Genomic DNA, 13,261 nt, shown 5'->3' with positions numbered 1-13,261 from the left:
AGCTGCTAAATTTCCTCTATGTCTTAACGTCTGTACAGGTTTAGAAGTCATATGCCGGGTCTTAGTCAAAACTGAATGGCTATGATTCATAATCCAGAAGTCTGGAAATATTAATAGTCGCCTTGAAATTAAGCCAAGAGAGTTTGCATCAAGGCTCGCCACCATATAGGCCTAAAAATAGATTTCTTGTGTTTTTCTTCTTAAATCATGAGCAAGTCTCAGAGGTATGTTGTTCAATTAGTGCTTCTAAAACTCTAAAATCACACAAGACAAATCAAAACAAGAAGTACTAACAAGACTTCATGACCTTTCATTACTCATGTCCTTTACCAAGATGAGTCAACAAATCACTTGCAGCCAAAAGTAGCACCGCAGCAGTGATTTCATTGCTAACTCAGGTGTCCTAAAAGCAGTTTTTAACCGCATTCTGCTGGGTGTGTGGTTAGAGGAAGTGGCACACTGGCCAAGGTACTTTTTACATGAATCACAAACAATTTTTGACAGGACAGAGCACTATAAAGATCCCAGTCAGACCGAGCAGAACATCATCCGGTCAACATGGAGCTCACAGCTGTGGTATTGCTGGTGATTGCTGCACACGCTTTAGCAAAACCTATTGCAACCGAAGAGAAAGACGACTTGTTATTAGCAGAGGTATGAAGAGCATTTTTTTTCTTGATAAAAGATAACTGTTTTTTAATGTTCATGTTTTAATGTTTCATTTGTATCTTGTAGAAATATCTCCGAAGGTACTATGGCATGGCAGCTGGTTTTCAGGGAAAAGGAAAAGCATCCGATCTCATGCACCAGAAGATTCGAGAGATGCAAGCGTTCTTCAAGTTGGAAGTGACAGGAAAGCTGGACGACAACACCTTGGAGGTCATGGAAATGGCTCGCTGTGGAGTTCCAGATGTGGCTGAATATAATCACTTTCCTCGAGACCTCAAATGGAAAAACTCAAATGTGACCTTCAGGTGTGTGTTTGTACATTAAAGAACCGAATACGGTAAAAAGCGGCAGTTTTGATTTCAAAACACGTCTTTCATTCACAGGATTCTGAACTATACTCCTGACCTGAAGAAGGCGGATGTGGACAAAGCTGTTCGAAATGCTTTCAATGTCTGGAGCAGGGTGACTCCACTCAGGTTTAGGAAACTGTATGAGGGGAACGCTGATATCATGATCAGCTTTGGAGCAAAAGGTATTAGCATTTAGATCTTTTTATTCAAGTGGGGAATAAATTGCAGGATGTTTATTTCTGGTTGTCTTTCTGTTAATCACCATCCTTTTTTTGTATGCAAATAACAGAACATGGAGACCACAACCCGTTTGATGGACCCGAGGGACTTCTTGCTCATGCTTATCCACCTGGAAACGGCATTGGTGGTGATACACACTTTGATGAGGATGAAACATGGACCAAAGACTTCCACTGTACAAATGTTTTTTCATTTTTGTTATATTTTTTGAAAAGAAATCTCTTTTGCTCACAAAGGCTGAATTTACGGTAGAAATACAGTAAAAACATCAATATAGTTAAGTATCATTGCAATTTAAAATAGCTGTTTCCTGTGATGCAAAGCTGAATTTTCAGCATCATTACTCCAGTCTTTAGTGTTACGTGATCCTTCAGAAATCATTCTAATATGCTGATTTGGTGCTGAGGTTAGAAAGGCATTTATTTGAGAATCTTTTGTTAAATTATAAATGTCTTTACTCTCATCAATGTAATTTAACCTTGCTGACTATAAGTTTAAAAATTAGTAATGTTAACTATGTTTTTTGCAGCATTCAATCTGTTCTTGGTTGCGGCCCATGAGTTCGGTCATGCTCTCGGTATGGCCCATTCCTCTGATCCAGGGTCACTGATGTACCCAGTGTACTCCTATGGCAAGGGTTACCCTCTTTCTGAGGATGACATCAAGGGAATCCAGTCTCTCTATGGTGAGTAACATAACATTTTGATCGAAAGGTCATTCCAGAAAGCTTCATAGTCCTGATTCAGCCTTTGCTTTCGGGTTAATTGCAGGTGACAACCCAGACCACGGAAGAGTCAAGCCCAAACCAGACGCTCCAACTAAGTGTGACCCTGAACTGAGTTTTGATGCCATCACTGAACTCCGTGGAGAGACAATCATTTTCAAAGACAGGTGCAAAAATAGTTCACTGTTCATTGATGGGATAGAAATTGCCTTGACTCCACTACCACATATTTTAACTGTTGTATAATGTGTTATATCCTATAAATGGTTCCTTTTTTTGTTTTTGTTGGCAGGTTTTACTGGCGACTTCATCCACAAATGCCTGAGCCTGAACAAACTCTCATTAAAAGCACCTGGCCTGAATTACCAAACCAAGTAGATGCTGCCTACGAGAACCCAGAGAAAGATATTGTCATCATATTCAGTGGTTAGTTTTGAAATGTAAATCAAATCGTTAGTCATGCTATTTTATCTTTGTTTTGCAAAGATAAAATATGTTTTATTCTCACACACACACACACACACACACACACACACACACACACACACACACACACACACACACACACACACACACACACACACACAGTATATATATTGTTTTATACTGATATAGTACTTATTCATATGTTATCTTAGCTTTTATTTTCATATTTTCTGTTTTCCATTTAATTTTAGCTAGAGTTAATAATTATATTAAGTGTTTTTGTCATATGTTCTTTTTTATGGATTTTGTTTATTCCGTTTTTTTGTACTTCCTGTAAAATGAGAAGGGTTGCCTTAGAAATATTATATTTTATTTATAAAGTTCATTTTATATCAAGTAATGACATTTTCTATGGCTTTAGTTTTAGTTAATGATAAAACCCTGACTTAAACTTAAAAAGAAAATTCAGTTAGCTGCCAAGATAACATTTCTCATTTTCATTAAGTTTAAAGTTAAATTACTAAAACAACCAAAATTAAATAAACTAAAATGTAAAAAATCTAACTTAATAAAAACTATATACAGATGTTTTTAAAAAACGAATATAAATGGCAAAAACAAAAACAATACAATTAATGAAACTTTAACTAAAATTTTAATTAGAACAAAATATAAATATGGCTAATGTAAAATAATGCTTATTTAAAATATTAATAAATACTGTCAATTTTTGTTTCTAATCTGCTGTTTATATTTCTTTTATCTCATCTTGATCTCACTAAACTAAATATTTTAATATTTGAAACACCTACAGATACAATATTTTTATAACTGTAAAAAAATTATTACAGGGATCCGCATGTGGGCTCTCAATGGCTACAATCTGGTTGACGGCTATCCAAAATACATCCACAAGCTGGGCCTCCCGAAGACCGTCCGCAAAATAGATGCAGCAGTTAACATCCGAGACACGGGCAAGACTCTACTTTTCACAGATGAAGAGTACTGGAGGTATGTTACAATCTTGTAGGGAAATAAAACTCTAAAACATCCAAATATTGAATTGCATTTTGAGTATTTTGCACCTATGAACAAATACAACACTCAATAAAATGCCAGAAGCTAATGTGAGCTGCATCTCACCTCCAGTTATGATGAGGAGAAAGGCACCATGGACAGTGGATACCCACGATCCATTGAGAAAGACTTTCCTGGAATAGGAGACGAAGTCGATGCTGTTTCATATCATTATGGTATGTGTAATTTAATAACGTTGCATAACTTTCTTCTTGTGTCAGTTATTGTATTTGAACTGATTTAACAAAGCAAGAATGCTTGAATTAAAATAACAGTTGTTTCTGTTTTTTTAACAGGATATTTGAGCTTCTATCATGACCAAACACAGTTTGAATACAGTTACAGTTCTCGGAAAGTCATGCGCATCTTGAGGACCAACTCCATACTCAACTGCTGAGCGCTTCTGATGTGGCCAGAAACTGTCAGTTATTATCAATTGCAGTGAAAAATAGCATTCATTTTTAGTTGAGTTTTGAACTACTGAGCCGGTTAATCAGTAGAAATTCTCCATTCTTTTAAAAGTATTTATAGATCATGATTCAGGAATCATGTTTGGGATATTTTGGTAATATTAACTTCTGGATGATTATGATTATGTATATGCATCCAGTGGGAATCGAAGAAAGTGTGTTACTGTGTTATGACCTCTTTAATACCACTGTCTAATAAATAAATAAACAGAAAAGTTCTTGTGAAATATTTTGGGTGAGTTTAATAAATACAGTGAATAAATGATAAGGAAAAGATGTTAAAATGAATGCATAGAGGAATTTAATATGAATTAGAGTATGCAACTAAATAAACAGCCTGTACTTACAATCAGCAAAATAATAAAAACCATGTAAAGTGTGCATAATGACAATTCATCATCAGTGTAAAAAAAAAGAAAAAAAAAGAATTAAGAATGAATATGTCTCTGCCATGACTAATAAACACATGAAAACCTTAAGTTCCTTCTTGGTTCTGGGTCAAACTATGGACACATGTTGTGTTTTATTCTCTTCTTTTCATAGCATCCAACCCACTTGATGGTATCTGTGACTAGACTAAACGCTTTTGGCAGTGAGATGACTGAAAACATTCTCAAAAGCTGCTCTGATTTACTCTCACCAGTCATGGTGTTTGGCTACATATAGTGTTTACAGGGGATTTCAGTTAAAACCCACATATGTTTGCATATGTGCCTGCAAACCTTTCCTGTTGTGAGAGAAGTTGGGGATTTTACAGGAAAACACAGTATTTTTAGGTTCAAAAATGAAGATGAATTTAAGAAGTAAAAATGTCCTAGTCTATGTTCAGTATTTAGTGAAAGGGTGGATTGCCACAGTATACATGGAAATGATCCACAAACAGCTTGAAAAGGACAGAAATGCACTTATTCAAAGGCAGTTTGGGTTGGTTTACCACAAGTGGATCTGAAGAGTCCAATTCCTGATGCATATTCCCATTGTGTATTTTATATGTCTGTTAAATCATCCATCAATACAAAATATGGTTTTGGCAGTTAATTAGGACTCAAACTTCATGCTTCTTCACAGAAGAGGTAAGTGGTAGTAACTTAGACATTGTGTTGTTAAGCATTGTGAGTTTTCACTTCTGGTTTATTTGAAATATGTAATTATGGTATACTGTTTTTGTTGACAGTATCCTACCAATTCACTGAAACATGCACAATAACATAAATTACAACATAAACTATATTTATATTATTTCATATCATGTTCAATATTTTCCATCAGCAAGGACCCATTGATTAGATCAACAGTAAAGGCATTTATAATGTAACAAATGTATTTATTACAAATAAATGACGTTCCTTTGATTTTAATATGCATCAAAGAATGCTGAAAAAAAAAAAAAAAAATATATATATATATATATATATATATATATATATATATATATATATTATGGTTTCCACAAAAATATGAACTGTTTTTAACATTGTTTCTGAAAGATCGTTTGATAGGGAAGACTGGGGTAACGGATGCTAAAAACGTAATTTAATGTAATGTAATGTAAATGTAAAAGAAAAAAATCACGGTATTAATGTTCGTTTTTTTGTATTTAATTTTATTTTATTTTTTTACATTTTATTTTATTTATTTTATTTTATTTTTCGTACGGAGACTTTTATTTTGAACTCTCACACTTCCCTTTTCTGGTGTTATGTTTGTCTAGGGGCCTGGGTTCTCGCTAACGTCAGATTACCGTATTAGCAGATATGTCAATGATGAACGTTTGATTACCCAGAACATAGTGTTTACAGGTTTTTTTTACTCGTCAGGTAAAGCTTTTCACCGTAACTTGATAGATTTAATAAAATATCATGCGAAAATTATGTAACGTTGAAACATGAACCTCGTGGCTTCCGTCATTTTAAATTGCATTTTGTGAACTAGTAAATGATGGTAGTAGTCAACAGACCGCTATAAACGTCAGTACAGTCTTATAATGAGTAATAAACGGTTGCCTGACTAATGTTATTCCATTCATCTTTGTACAAAAAATAATCAACGAATTTACATAATGTTGTCTTGCTATGTGGTTTAAGTCACTGTGTGGTTTTATTCTTCTTTACAGATGCCAAATGTCAATGCCAGTGAGTCTACTTCTCCACCTGATGGTGGAAATGTAGAGGAACGAAATGAAAGCACACCACAAACAAAAACTCTTTCAGATGGTGTCAAAGTAACACCAGTGGCTAAATCATCCAATAACCAGACAAACAATAGAACTGACTTAGCTATTTTACCTGATAGAAGTCACTTCAATACTCAAAAGGATGTGAATCCAGATGGTGGACAACTGGATCCTTCATCACAAATACAGCCGGACACTAATGTGCCAGAAGTTACCAACACTGAGAACACAAGCCAAACACTGAGAGGACGTGTCATTGGAGAGTTGGGTATCACTAGTACTTCATTTATTGGGCCTGTGTGTCGTCCTGAGCCATTCATTGAGCAGGAGCTTTGCGAATTTTACAAAGAGCTTGAGGAAGTCGATAAGGTTGACGTCAATGCAGACACCACACCAGTTGACCGGCATGATCTCCATCCCTCCAACAAGCCCAAAAGCGGCCAACCTAACAATACAGTCATTCCTGTTGTCGTAACTGATCACGGCAGAGCCTATAGACCTTACCCAAATCCACATGAGCGCAACCAACAAGATCAGAAGAGATGGAGACCTCACGTACAATGTGCATCGGATGACTTTGGTAGAGGAAGATATCCACAGCCATGTTATCCTCCTCCACCATGGGTTCCTCTGGACCAGAGGGTGCAGTTCTTCCCTCCCCCAACCTCTGGAGGGGCTATCATTTATCCTCCAGACATGAGACCTCAGGAGAGCATCTTCCACAGTCTCCATGCCAACAACAACATCTGGGGCCCATGGGAAGGACCACCATTACCTTCAAACAGATGGCATGAACAAAACAGCGGTTTCCAGTCACACGAGCATCCTGGATTCTCTGGGGAATATGAAACGGAGCAGCATTATCATGAAAAGGACCAATATCAGTATTATAATAATATTGCTTTAGTGCTCATACTGTTGAGAGGAGTCCCAGGATCTGGAAAATCCACTTTGGCCAGGTGAGCAAACCTCAAAATATAGAGAAAAGACCTTATTGATGTTTATGCACCACATAAGTGCTCAGATGTTTGATTAAATATTGAAGACATAAGCATTCTAAGCAATGCGTTTACTGATTGGTTAAGTTGTGCTAACATTGTCCTAATGGCATGTTTTGATTAGTTTATGTAAGCAGAGAAATAGAGATCTGATATTGCACTGTATGTCTCTCAGAGAGCTCCTGTCCACTGGTCCCAGCGGTGTAATACTGAGCACAGATGACTTTTTTTTCCAAGACAACAGATATGTGTATGATTCTGCTCTGCTTGGGGATGCACATGACTGGAATCAGAAGAGAGGTGAGGACAGGCTGAGTTACATCTGGGACACTGGAATGTTAAATAATTAATTTATATACAAATATAGTATGCATGTGTGTGTGTGTGTGTGTGTATATATATATATATATATATATATATATATATATATATATATATATATATGTGTGTGTGTGTTTGTGTGTGTGAGATTTTAACATGTCTAGGCTATAAGAAATATGTATATATATATTTATATATATATATATATATATATATATATATATATATATATATATATATATATATATTTTTTTTTTTTTTATACATTTTATTTTATGTATACATAGTACATAGTTGGGAGACTCCAGGTCATATTTCAGCCCTAAAATAAATGTTATATATATTTTAATGGATTATATTTAGTAAATGATAATTATTTTTATAATTATTTTCAGTGTTGATTCACTTGATTCCTAATGCTTCAATGCATTCATTTTCACTACTACAGTTTTCACTATTAAAGTTAAAAAAATTTTTTTATCAAACATCAATTCTGTATAAATACATATAATTCAATTCGAATGGCAATAATAGGATTAATATGCATTACATTAAATAGAAATATATATAAAGTCCTTGTGTGTGTATATATATATATATATATATATATATATATATATATATATATATATATATATATATATATATATTTTAACCAATTCTTTATGGCTTTGTCATTTCTAAGCTGAACAGGTGATGTTGGAGGGCCGATCACCTGTTATCATCGACAACACTAATGTTAAAGCCTGGGAAATGAAGCCATATGTTCAAATGGTGAGTTGGCATCTTTAAATAATGCCAGGGATTGGAATATTTTTGTGAAATGCAAGTTAGGCTTTAAATCTGCTCTGAACACTGGCTGAAAGTTTTATTAGCAGTGCTTTACAACATTTCCATATGTTTGCATTCAGCGATTTGTATTTCAATGCAAGGATTTCTCCAGCTATTTGCTAAATGAACTATATCTGCTCACTAATTAGTAACACATTTTTATTCATTTACTTTATTTCACACAGGCTTTAGACAATGGATACAGAGTGGACTTTGTTGAGCCAGATACTCGCTGGAAATATGATCCTGCCCAGTTAGAAAAGTAAGTCTGTTAATAGTTTTGGTTCTCAGGAACACTGTGACTTTTATTAATCACTGTATGAGAAACACTATTGACTTTGGATCATATTTTGGCTTACGGTACAGAGGTAGAGATTTCAGTTGTGAGTAAGTGGATAAAACGTTTTATAGTCTAGGATCAGTAAGTATCTTTCATATCCCTATGAATAAGACCAGGTCAGATTAAGAGCCATTGTTACTTTCATTAATTAGTTTTATTTTCAACTGGCTTAGTATAGCCTTCTAATAGAGCTTGGCTGTCCTGGTAATTTCCTGTCTATTCATTTAATCAACAGGAGGAACAAGCACGGAGTCCCTCGAGAAACAATAGCAAAGATGCTGGATGGTTTCGAGCGGCCAGTGACTGTTGACATTGTGATGAATTCTGTAGTGCCTCACCATAAAAAGAAAGGCAATTAACAGAACCAGTGATTTTTAGCTGTTCTTAAATTAGAAATATTGCCATGTTATCATTCTTAATGATAGTAGGTATATAATATGGTTTATTTTTATATACATACTGATGCAGCTAAAGGTGTTTTTAATGACTGTTTGGTGATTTTAATGTTTTAATGACCATTGGTCAAAACATTTAAAAAAAGAAAGAGAATGTCTGTTTAAATGGTATCACTTTCTTTTGTATTTTTTGTCATTTTGCTTAGTGCACATATGAAAGTGTTCTTTGCTGGTTTTGTCCATTGTAAATGACCACATTGATACCTGTGAAATATTGGCAGGATAAGACCATTATAGTCTGTCTGATAAATCCTTTGAAATTTAGACAGTCTGACACATAAAATTAATGATGAGCTTCCAGATAGATGGAAGACCAAATGTATCTATAGTGATAGAACAAATATGTATCTGTAGTGTCATGCTGAATTAGGAGCATTTTTAAAGCATGATTCTTATTTTCCATTTTTTCAAAAGACCAGCAGCTCAGTCTAGACACTGATCTAATCTCAGGGTTTATATTTTATGCGTATGCTGGTGCGGTACATTGTTGATGGCTCATGTTCTAAACAAGACACTGTTTTCTGAAGTGCTGATTTTTATTTTTTTTGTAAATGTTGATTTGTTTTGATAAAATGGAAATAATAAATTTCTACAATTGGGTGTTTTTCACTGTGGGTTGATAAAAGGTTTCTTTTTTTAAGCACATTTCACGTAATTTAAAATTGTAATTTGTTGGAAAGCATTAAAAGTGCGTGCTAAAAACATTCGTCTTCTACATTATTTCGCTACAGGTAAATGTAAATGATTAGATAACTAATGCTTCCCACTCAGGGTAAGAAGTGTTGTTATTAACTAAAATGATTAAAAATGGTTTTCATTAACTGAAATAAAATAATAAATGGAAAAACAACATTAAAATTATAAATGCTGCCTTGTCAGTAGAAAAAAAAAACAACAACTGTAAATTGAAGTATTTAAATGGCTGAAAAAAAGATAAATCAAAGGTTAATAGACAATTATAAGAAATGACAAAAGCACACTAATATAAATAATATAATATTTATATTAAAAGCAAAAATTACTTTATCATGTTCTTTTAATTGCAAATCCTTGACTTAAAAACTATGTTTTTTTTTTATGTCCCCCAGTGCAGTTTTATTTATATGGATAATTTATTATTATTTAGATTTGTTTTTGTTTTTGTTTTTATATTTTCTGGTTTAATTATTATTTAGTATTATTTTTATGTGCTTTTGTTATTTTTAATATTTCTAAATAGCTTTAATTAATTTGAGTTTAGCTTTAGTTGCTTTACTTCGACTTATTTAAGTTAACATTTCTGAAGTCTTCAAAGTAAGAATTGTTCACCTAATATTTCTATTTTAATTTATTTATTTTAACGACACTGGTGCAGTGCCTTTATCAATTGAAACCATACAAAGGCGGAGACCCGCTGTCATGCTCCTCATGGCCTATGGGAGTCACTGTTGCACCACAATCCAACCCGCTAGCAATCGAACAGAAACGCTCGTTTGTACACTAGCCATTTACATCATTATTATAGCAGTTTGTTTCTTTTTCCAAACCCAAACCACTAATATAGCCACAAGAAATACAGTCATGCCCTTAAATAAATAAACTCTATCGGAGAAGGTTAGTGAAGGGTCTGTATTGAGCGGAGCTGCACTGACTGGTGTAGATAGGGACAAATTGGCGCCATTTTGAAGCCGACTGGAGGATCACAGCGGTGGGAGAAGCGAGTGGAGCGCGCACTTTTTCCCCAATAAGGCAAGTTAAACGTCTGTTTGAATTTAAACCGCACGTATATGGAATATTCCCACGCCGAGTGGAGTCCGTTAACGGGAATTAGAATTCCGTGGCTTTTTAATAGGCGCTTTTTCCCTTTTTCGGTGGTTGGTTTTCTATTCTTCTGTTAACCCATGCGATGATCTTGCACTCTCACTCTCTTTCTCCTCAATTTGTCTCCTCAGAACGCAGATTGCAATGACAGTTGTTGTTAGTTTACGTGTAACGTGTGTTTTCGTGGCCGTTTTCATTGCTAAAGAGGGCCGTGCACTTTCCTGTTGCCTCGTGTGTGTAACGTTACATGCATATGAGTGTTTGTGTTTAGCTCTGTTAGCTTAGCATAGCTGCTCGTAAACCGCTTCGGCCACTTTTTAAAATACGATTAAAAACGTATTTCAGATTCTACCTTTGTAGTTTGCATTCATTTTTTTTCTTGTGGTATAATTTAGTCCATTGCATGTTGAGATGGGACGTGCTGTTGTGCATTGGCTCTAGATAGTAACAGAGGAGCTGTTAGTGGTGTGCAATGCATTTTGGCTTGTAAACACCCCCTTAGGGGTGTTATCCCGGTTTCTATGGGATAAACCACTGTAAAGGGAATGAAATGACAGCTGCTGTGTGATCAAGGTTGTATTTTGTTCTGGTTGAGCTGCACAAAGACATCAGTTGAGAAAGTCAACCTGCTGTCAGGGTGTGAGTATTTTTTCCCCCGTGCAAAATCGTTGTGAGGATGTAATGGTGTCTGTAAATAGCTGGAAAGACGATGCATTGTTTACTAATCGCATGCAAAGAGGTGTTGTAAAATACGGTATGTGTTTGGCGATTGTGAAACACTTGCACTGTGTTGAACCTGCTTATTTTCACCTTACCTTGCATTATTAATTTCTTGCTTAATAACTTTCATGGATCGCTCTTAAAGGTAATACGAAGCACCAATAATGCATTTATTTGCGTTTTGACTAATTTCTTAATCTACTGCGTATTTAAAGACCACATAAAATCCAAATCAATGTAGTTTTTTAAAATAATGTATTAGTAATGTTTTTATTTTATTGTTAATAATCATTTTGCGTGTACAATGTAGTCTACACGAAACATGAAAATTAACATAAAAAATGCTAATACATAATACTAATTATCAAAAAAACTTACTTTTGTAAATATCTATTTCTACCTGTTATTTTCAGATTATATATATATATATATATATATATATATATATATATATATATATATATATATATATATATATATATAAATTGTGAAGGGATATTTTTTAAGTCTGCATGAAATAAAAATTGACCTAATTTTTAAATTAATATTATAGATCTTATTGTGAATGATATGTGTATTTCTCATTAAAATGTTTATAAATGGATATTTCACGTTTAGAAATTATGTAGAAATATGATAACTCATCAAATATTGATTTTGTTCAATCAAAGCAAAAAAAATACAAGTCCTTAAATACTTCCTGCTCTAATTTCCTGTTGATGAAGTTGAGGTCTTAATTCATTTTTATGGCCGTAGGATAAATTTTGCTGATTAAAACTATGAATTACAGCTGATTATTACTTATTATGCATTCGTTTTAATTAGCATTTTGTCATGTCTGTTTTGATTGGGCTTGTTATTGTAATTTACTTGTGGGAGTTGTTTTAGATTACTAAACAATAAAACCTCTGTGCACATGAACGAAATTGAAAGTATAGCTTTTGAATTGAAATTTGTCTGTGGCAAAAAGACTGCTCTTTCTAAAATGGGGGTTTTGTCACCGTCAATATTTAACCGTCCAGAGGAAGTGATGTTTTGGCCAGCATCCTGCAGTTTTTGAAGAAGGGGGTGGGGGGGTATAGCCACAGTCAAATCCATATCGAGGGTCCATTGGATAATTTCTTTATCGTTACATTCTTTTCCAAAAGAGTAATTGCTAGAAATTTCTTGTTCATTTGTAAGCATTGTGCGCTGACACAGTGATGTGTTTTTTTTTTTGGACCCGTTTGCAGCGAGCGTTGATTGGAGAGCATGGCTCACTCCAAGAATCGAGCCACGGATGGCAAAATCACCTACCCGCCGGGGGTGAAGGAGATCTCCGATAAGATCTCCAAGGAGGAGATGGTTCGGAGACTGAAGGTGAGAAGAAAAAATTTGTCAATCACCCAAGTTGAAACAATTTGTTATTAGTGATGTATGTTTTTTTTTCTTGTTTGTTTTCTATGTAATTACAGTGAATAATGAGTACTGAAGCTTGTCCATACACCTCTTTGGATAGATATAGCCTACAAGTTTTCTGATGCCATTGAGTAATCAGTGTTATTTAATATTTATGTGCAATTGAAATAGCTTTTATTTTATTTTTTTCTGTTTTCATTTTAATATTTTTTATTTTATTATAAAGCTTAAAGCTGCAGTAGGTAACTTTTGATGCTCTAGCGGTTAAT

At 34.2% G+C, this 13,261-nt stretch overlaps 2 protein-coding genes and 1 pseudogene across 3 annotated transcripts; all 3 read left to right on the top strand.

Annotated features, from left to right (window-relative positions):
• The first annotated feature begins 527 nt into the window (after positions 1–527).
• Positions 528–4,435, top strand: LOC113058598 (collagenase 3). Its single transcript, XM_026226629.1, has 10 exons — positions 528–654; positions 736–974; positions 1,053–1,201; positions 1,309–1,434; positions 1,789–1,944; positions 2,030–2,150; positions 2,276–2,409; positions 3,261–3,420; positions 3,559–3,662; positions 3,783–4,435. Exons 1-10 carry the CDS (start codon positions 559–561, stop codon positions 3,881–3,883), a joined length of 1,386 nt encoding a protein of 461 aa, XP_026082414.1. The 5' UTR covers positions 528–558; the 3' UTR covers positions 3,884–4,435.
• Positions 4,436–5,622: 1,187 nt separating this feature from the next.
• On the top strand, positions 5,623–9,770 carry LOC113058597 (NEDD4-binding protein 2). Of its 2 annotated transcripts, none has more exons than XM_026226627.1 (6): positions 5,623–5,773; positions 6,070–7,088; positions 7,303–7,427; positions 8,134–8,222; positions 8,465–8,541; positions 8,855–9,770. In XM_026226627.1, the coding sequence occupies exons 2-6, from the start codon at positions 6,070–6,072 to the stop codon at positions 8,976–8,978; spliced, it is 1,434 nt and encodes a 477-aa protein (XP_026082412.1). In that variant the 5' UTR covers positions 5,623–5,773; the 3' UTR covers positions 8,979–9,770. The 2 variants fall into 2 exon arrangements, with proteins under 2 accessions (XP_026082412.1, XP_026082413.1); XM_026226628.1 differs by lacking the exon at positions 5,623–5,773 and adding an exon at positions 5,780–5,923.
• Positions 9,771–12,845: 3,075 nt separating this feature from the next.
• The window catches only part of LOC113058596 (sister chromatid cohesion protein PDS5 homolog B-like), a 30,836-nt pseudogene continuing 30,420 nt past the window's right edge, over positions 12,846–13,261 (top strand).

Source organism: Carassius auratus, chromosome 40 (assembly GCF_003368295.1).
Source record: "Carassius auratus strain Wakin chromosome 40, ASM336829v1, whole genome shotgun sequence".
NCBI lineage: Eukaryota > Metazoa > Chordata > Actinopteri > Cypriniformes > Cyprinidae > Carassius > Carassius auratus.
Note: the sequence above shows the minus strand (reverse complement) of the source record. Positions and strands in the feature narration are given on the sequence as shown.

What these genes read in the sequence shown, in the direction of transcription:
- LOC113058598 (XM_026226629.1), top strand. Translation starts at nt 559, where the DNA reads ATGGAGCTCACAGCTGTGGTATTGCTGGTGATTGCTGCACACGCTTTA. An exon ending in AACTCAAATGTGACCTTCAG is followed by an intron (nt 975 to 1,052) that starts GTGTGTGTTTGT and finishes TTTCATTCACAG; the next exon opens with GATTCTGAACTATACTCCTG. An exon ending in ATGGACCAAAGACTTCCACT is followed by an intron (nt 1,435 to 1,788) that starts GTACAAATGTTT and finishes TGTTTTTTGCAG; the next exon opens with CATTCAATCTGTTCTTGGTT.
- LOC113058597 (XM_026226627.1), top strand. Translation starts at nt 6,070, where the DNA reads ATGCCAAATGTCAATGCCAGTGAGTCTACTTCTCCACCTGATGGTGGA. An exon ending in TGACTGGAATCAGAAGAGAG is followed by an intron (nt 7,428 to 8,133) that starts GTGAGGACAGGC and finishes GTCATTTCTAAG; the next exon opens with CTGAACAGGTGATGTTGGAG. An exon ending in GATCCTGCCCAGTTAGAAAA is followed by an intron (nt 8,542 to 8,854) that starts GTAAGTCTGTTA and finishes TTTAATCAACAG; the next exon opens with GAGGAACAAGCACGGAGTCC.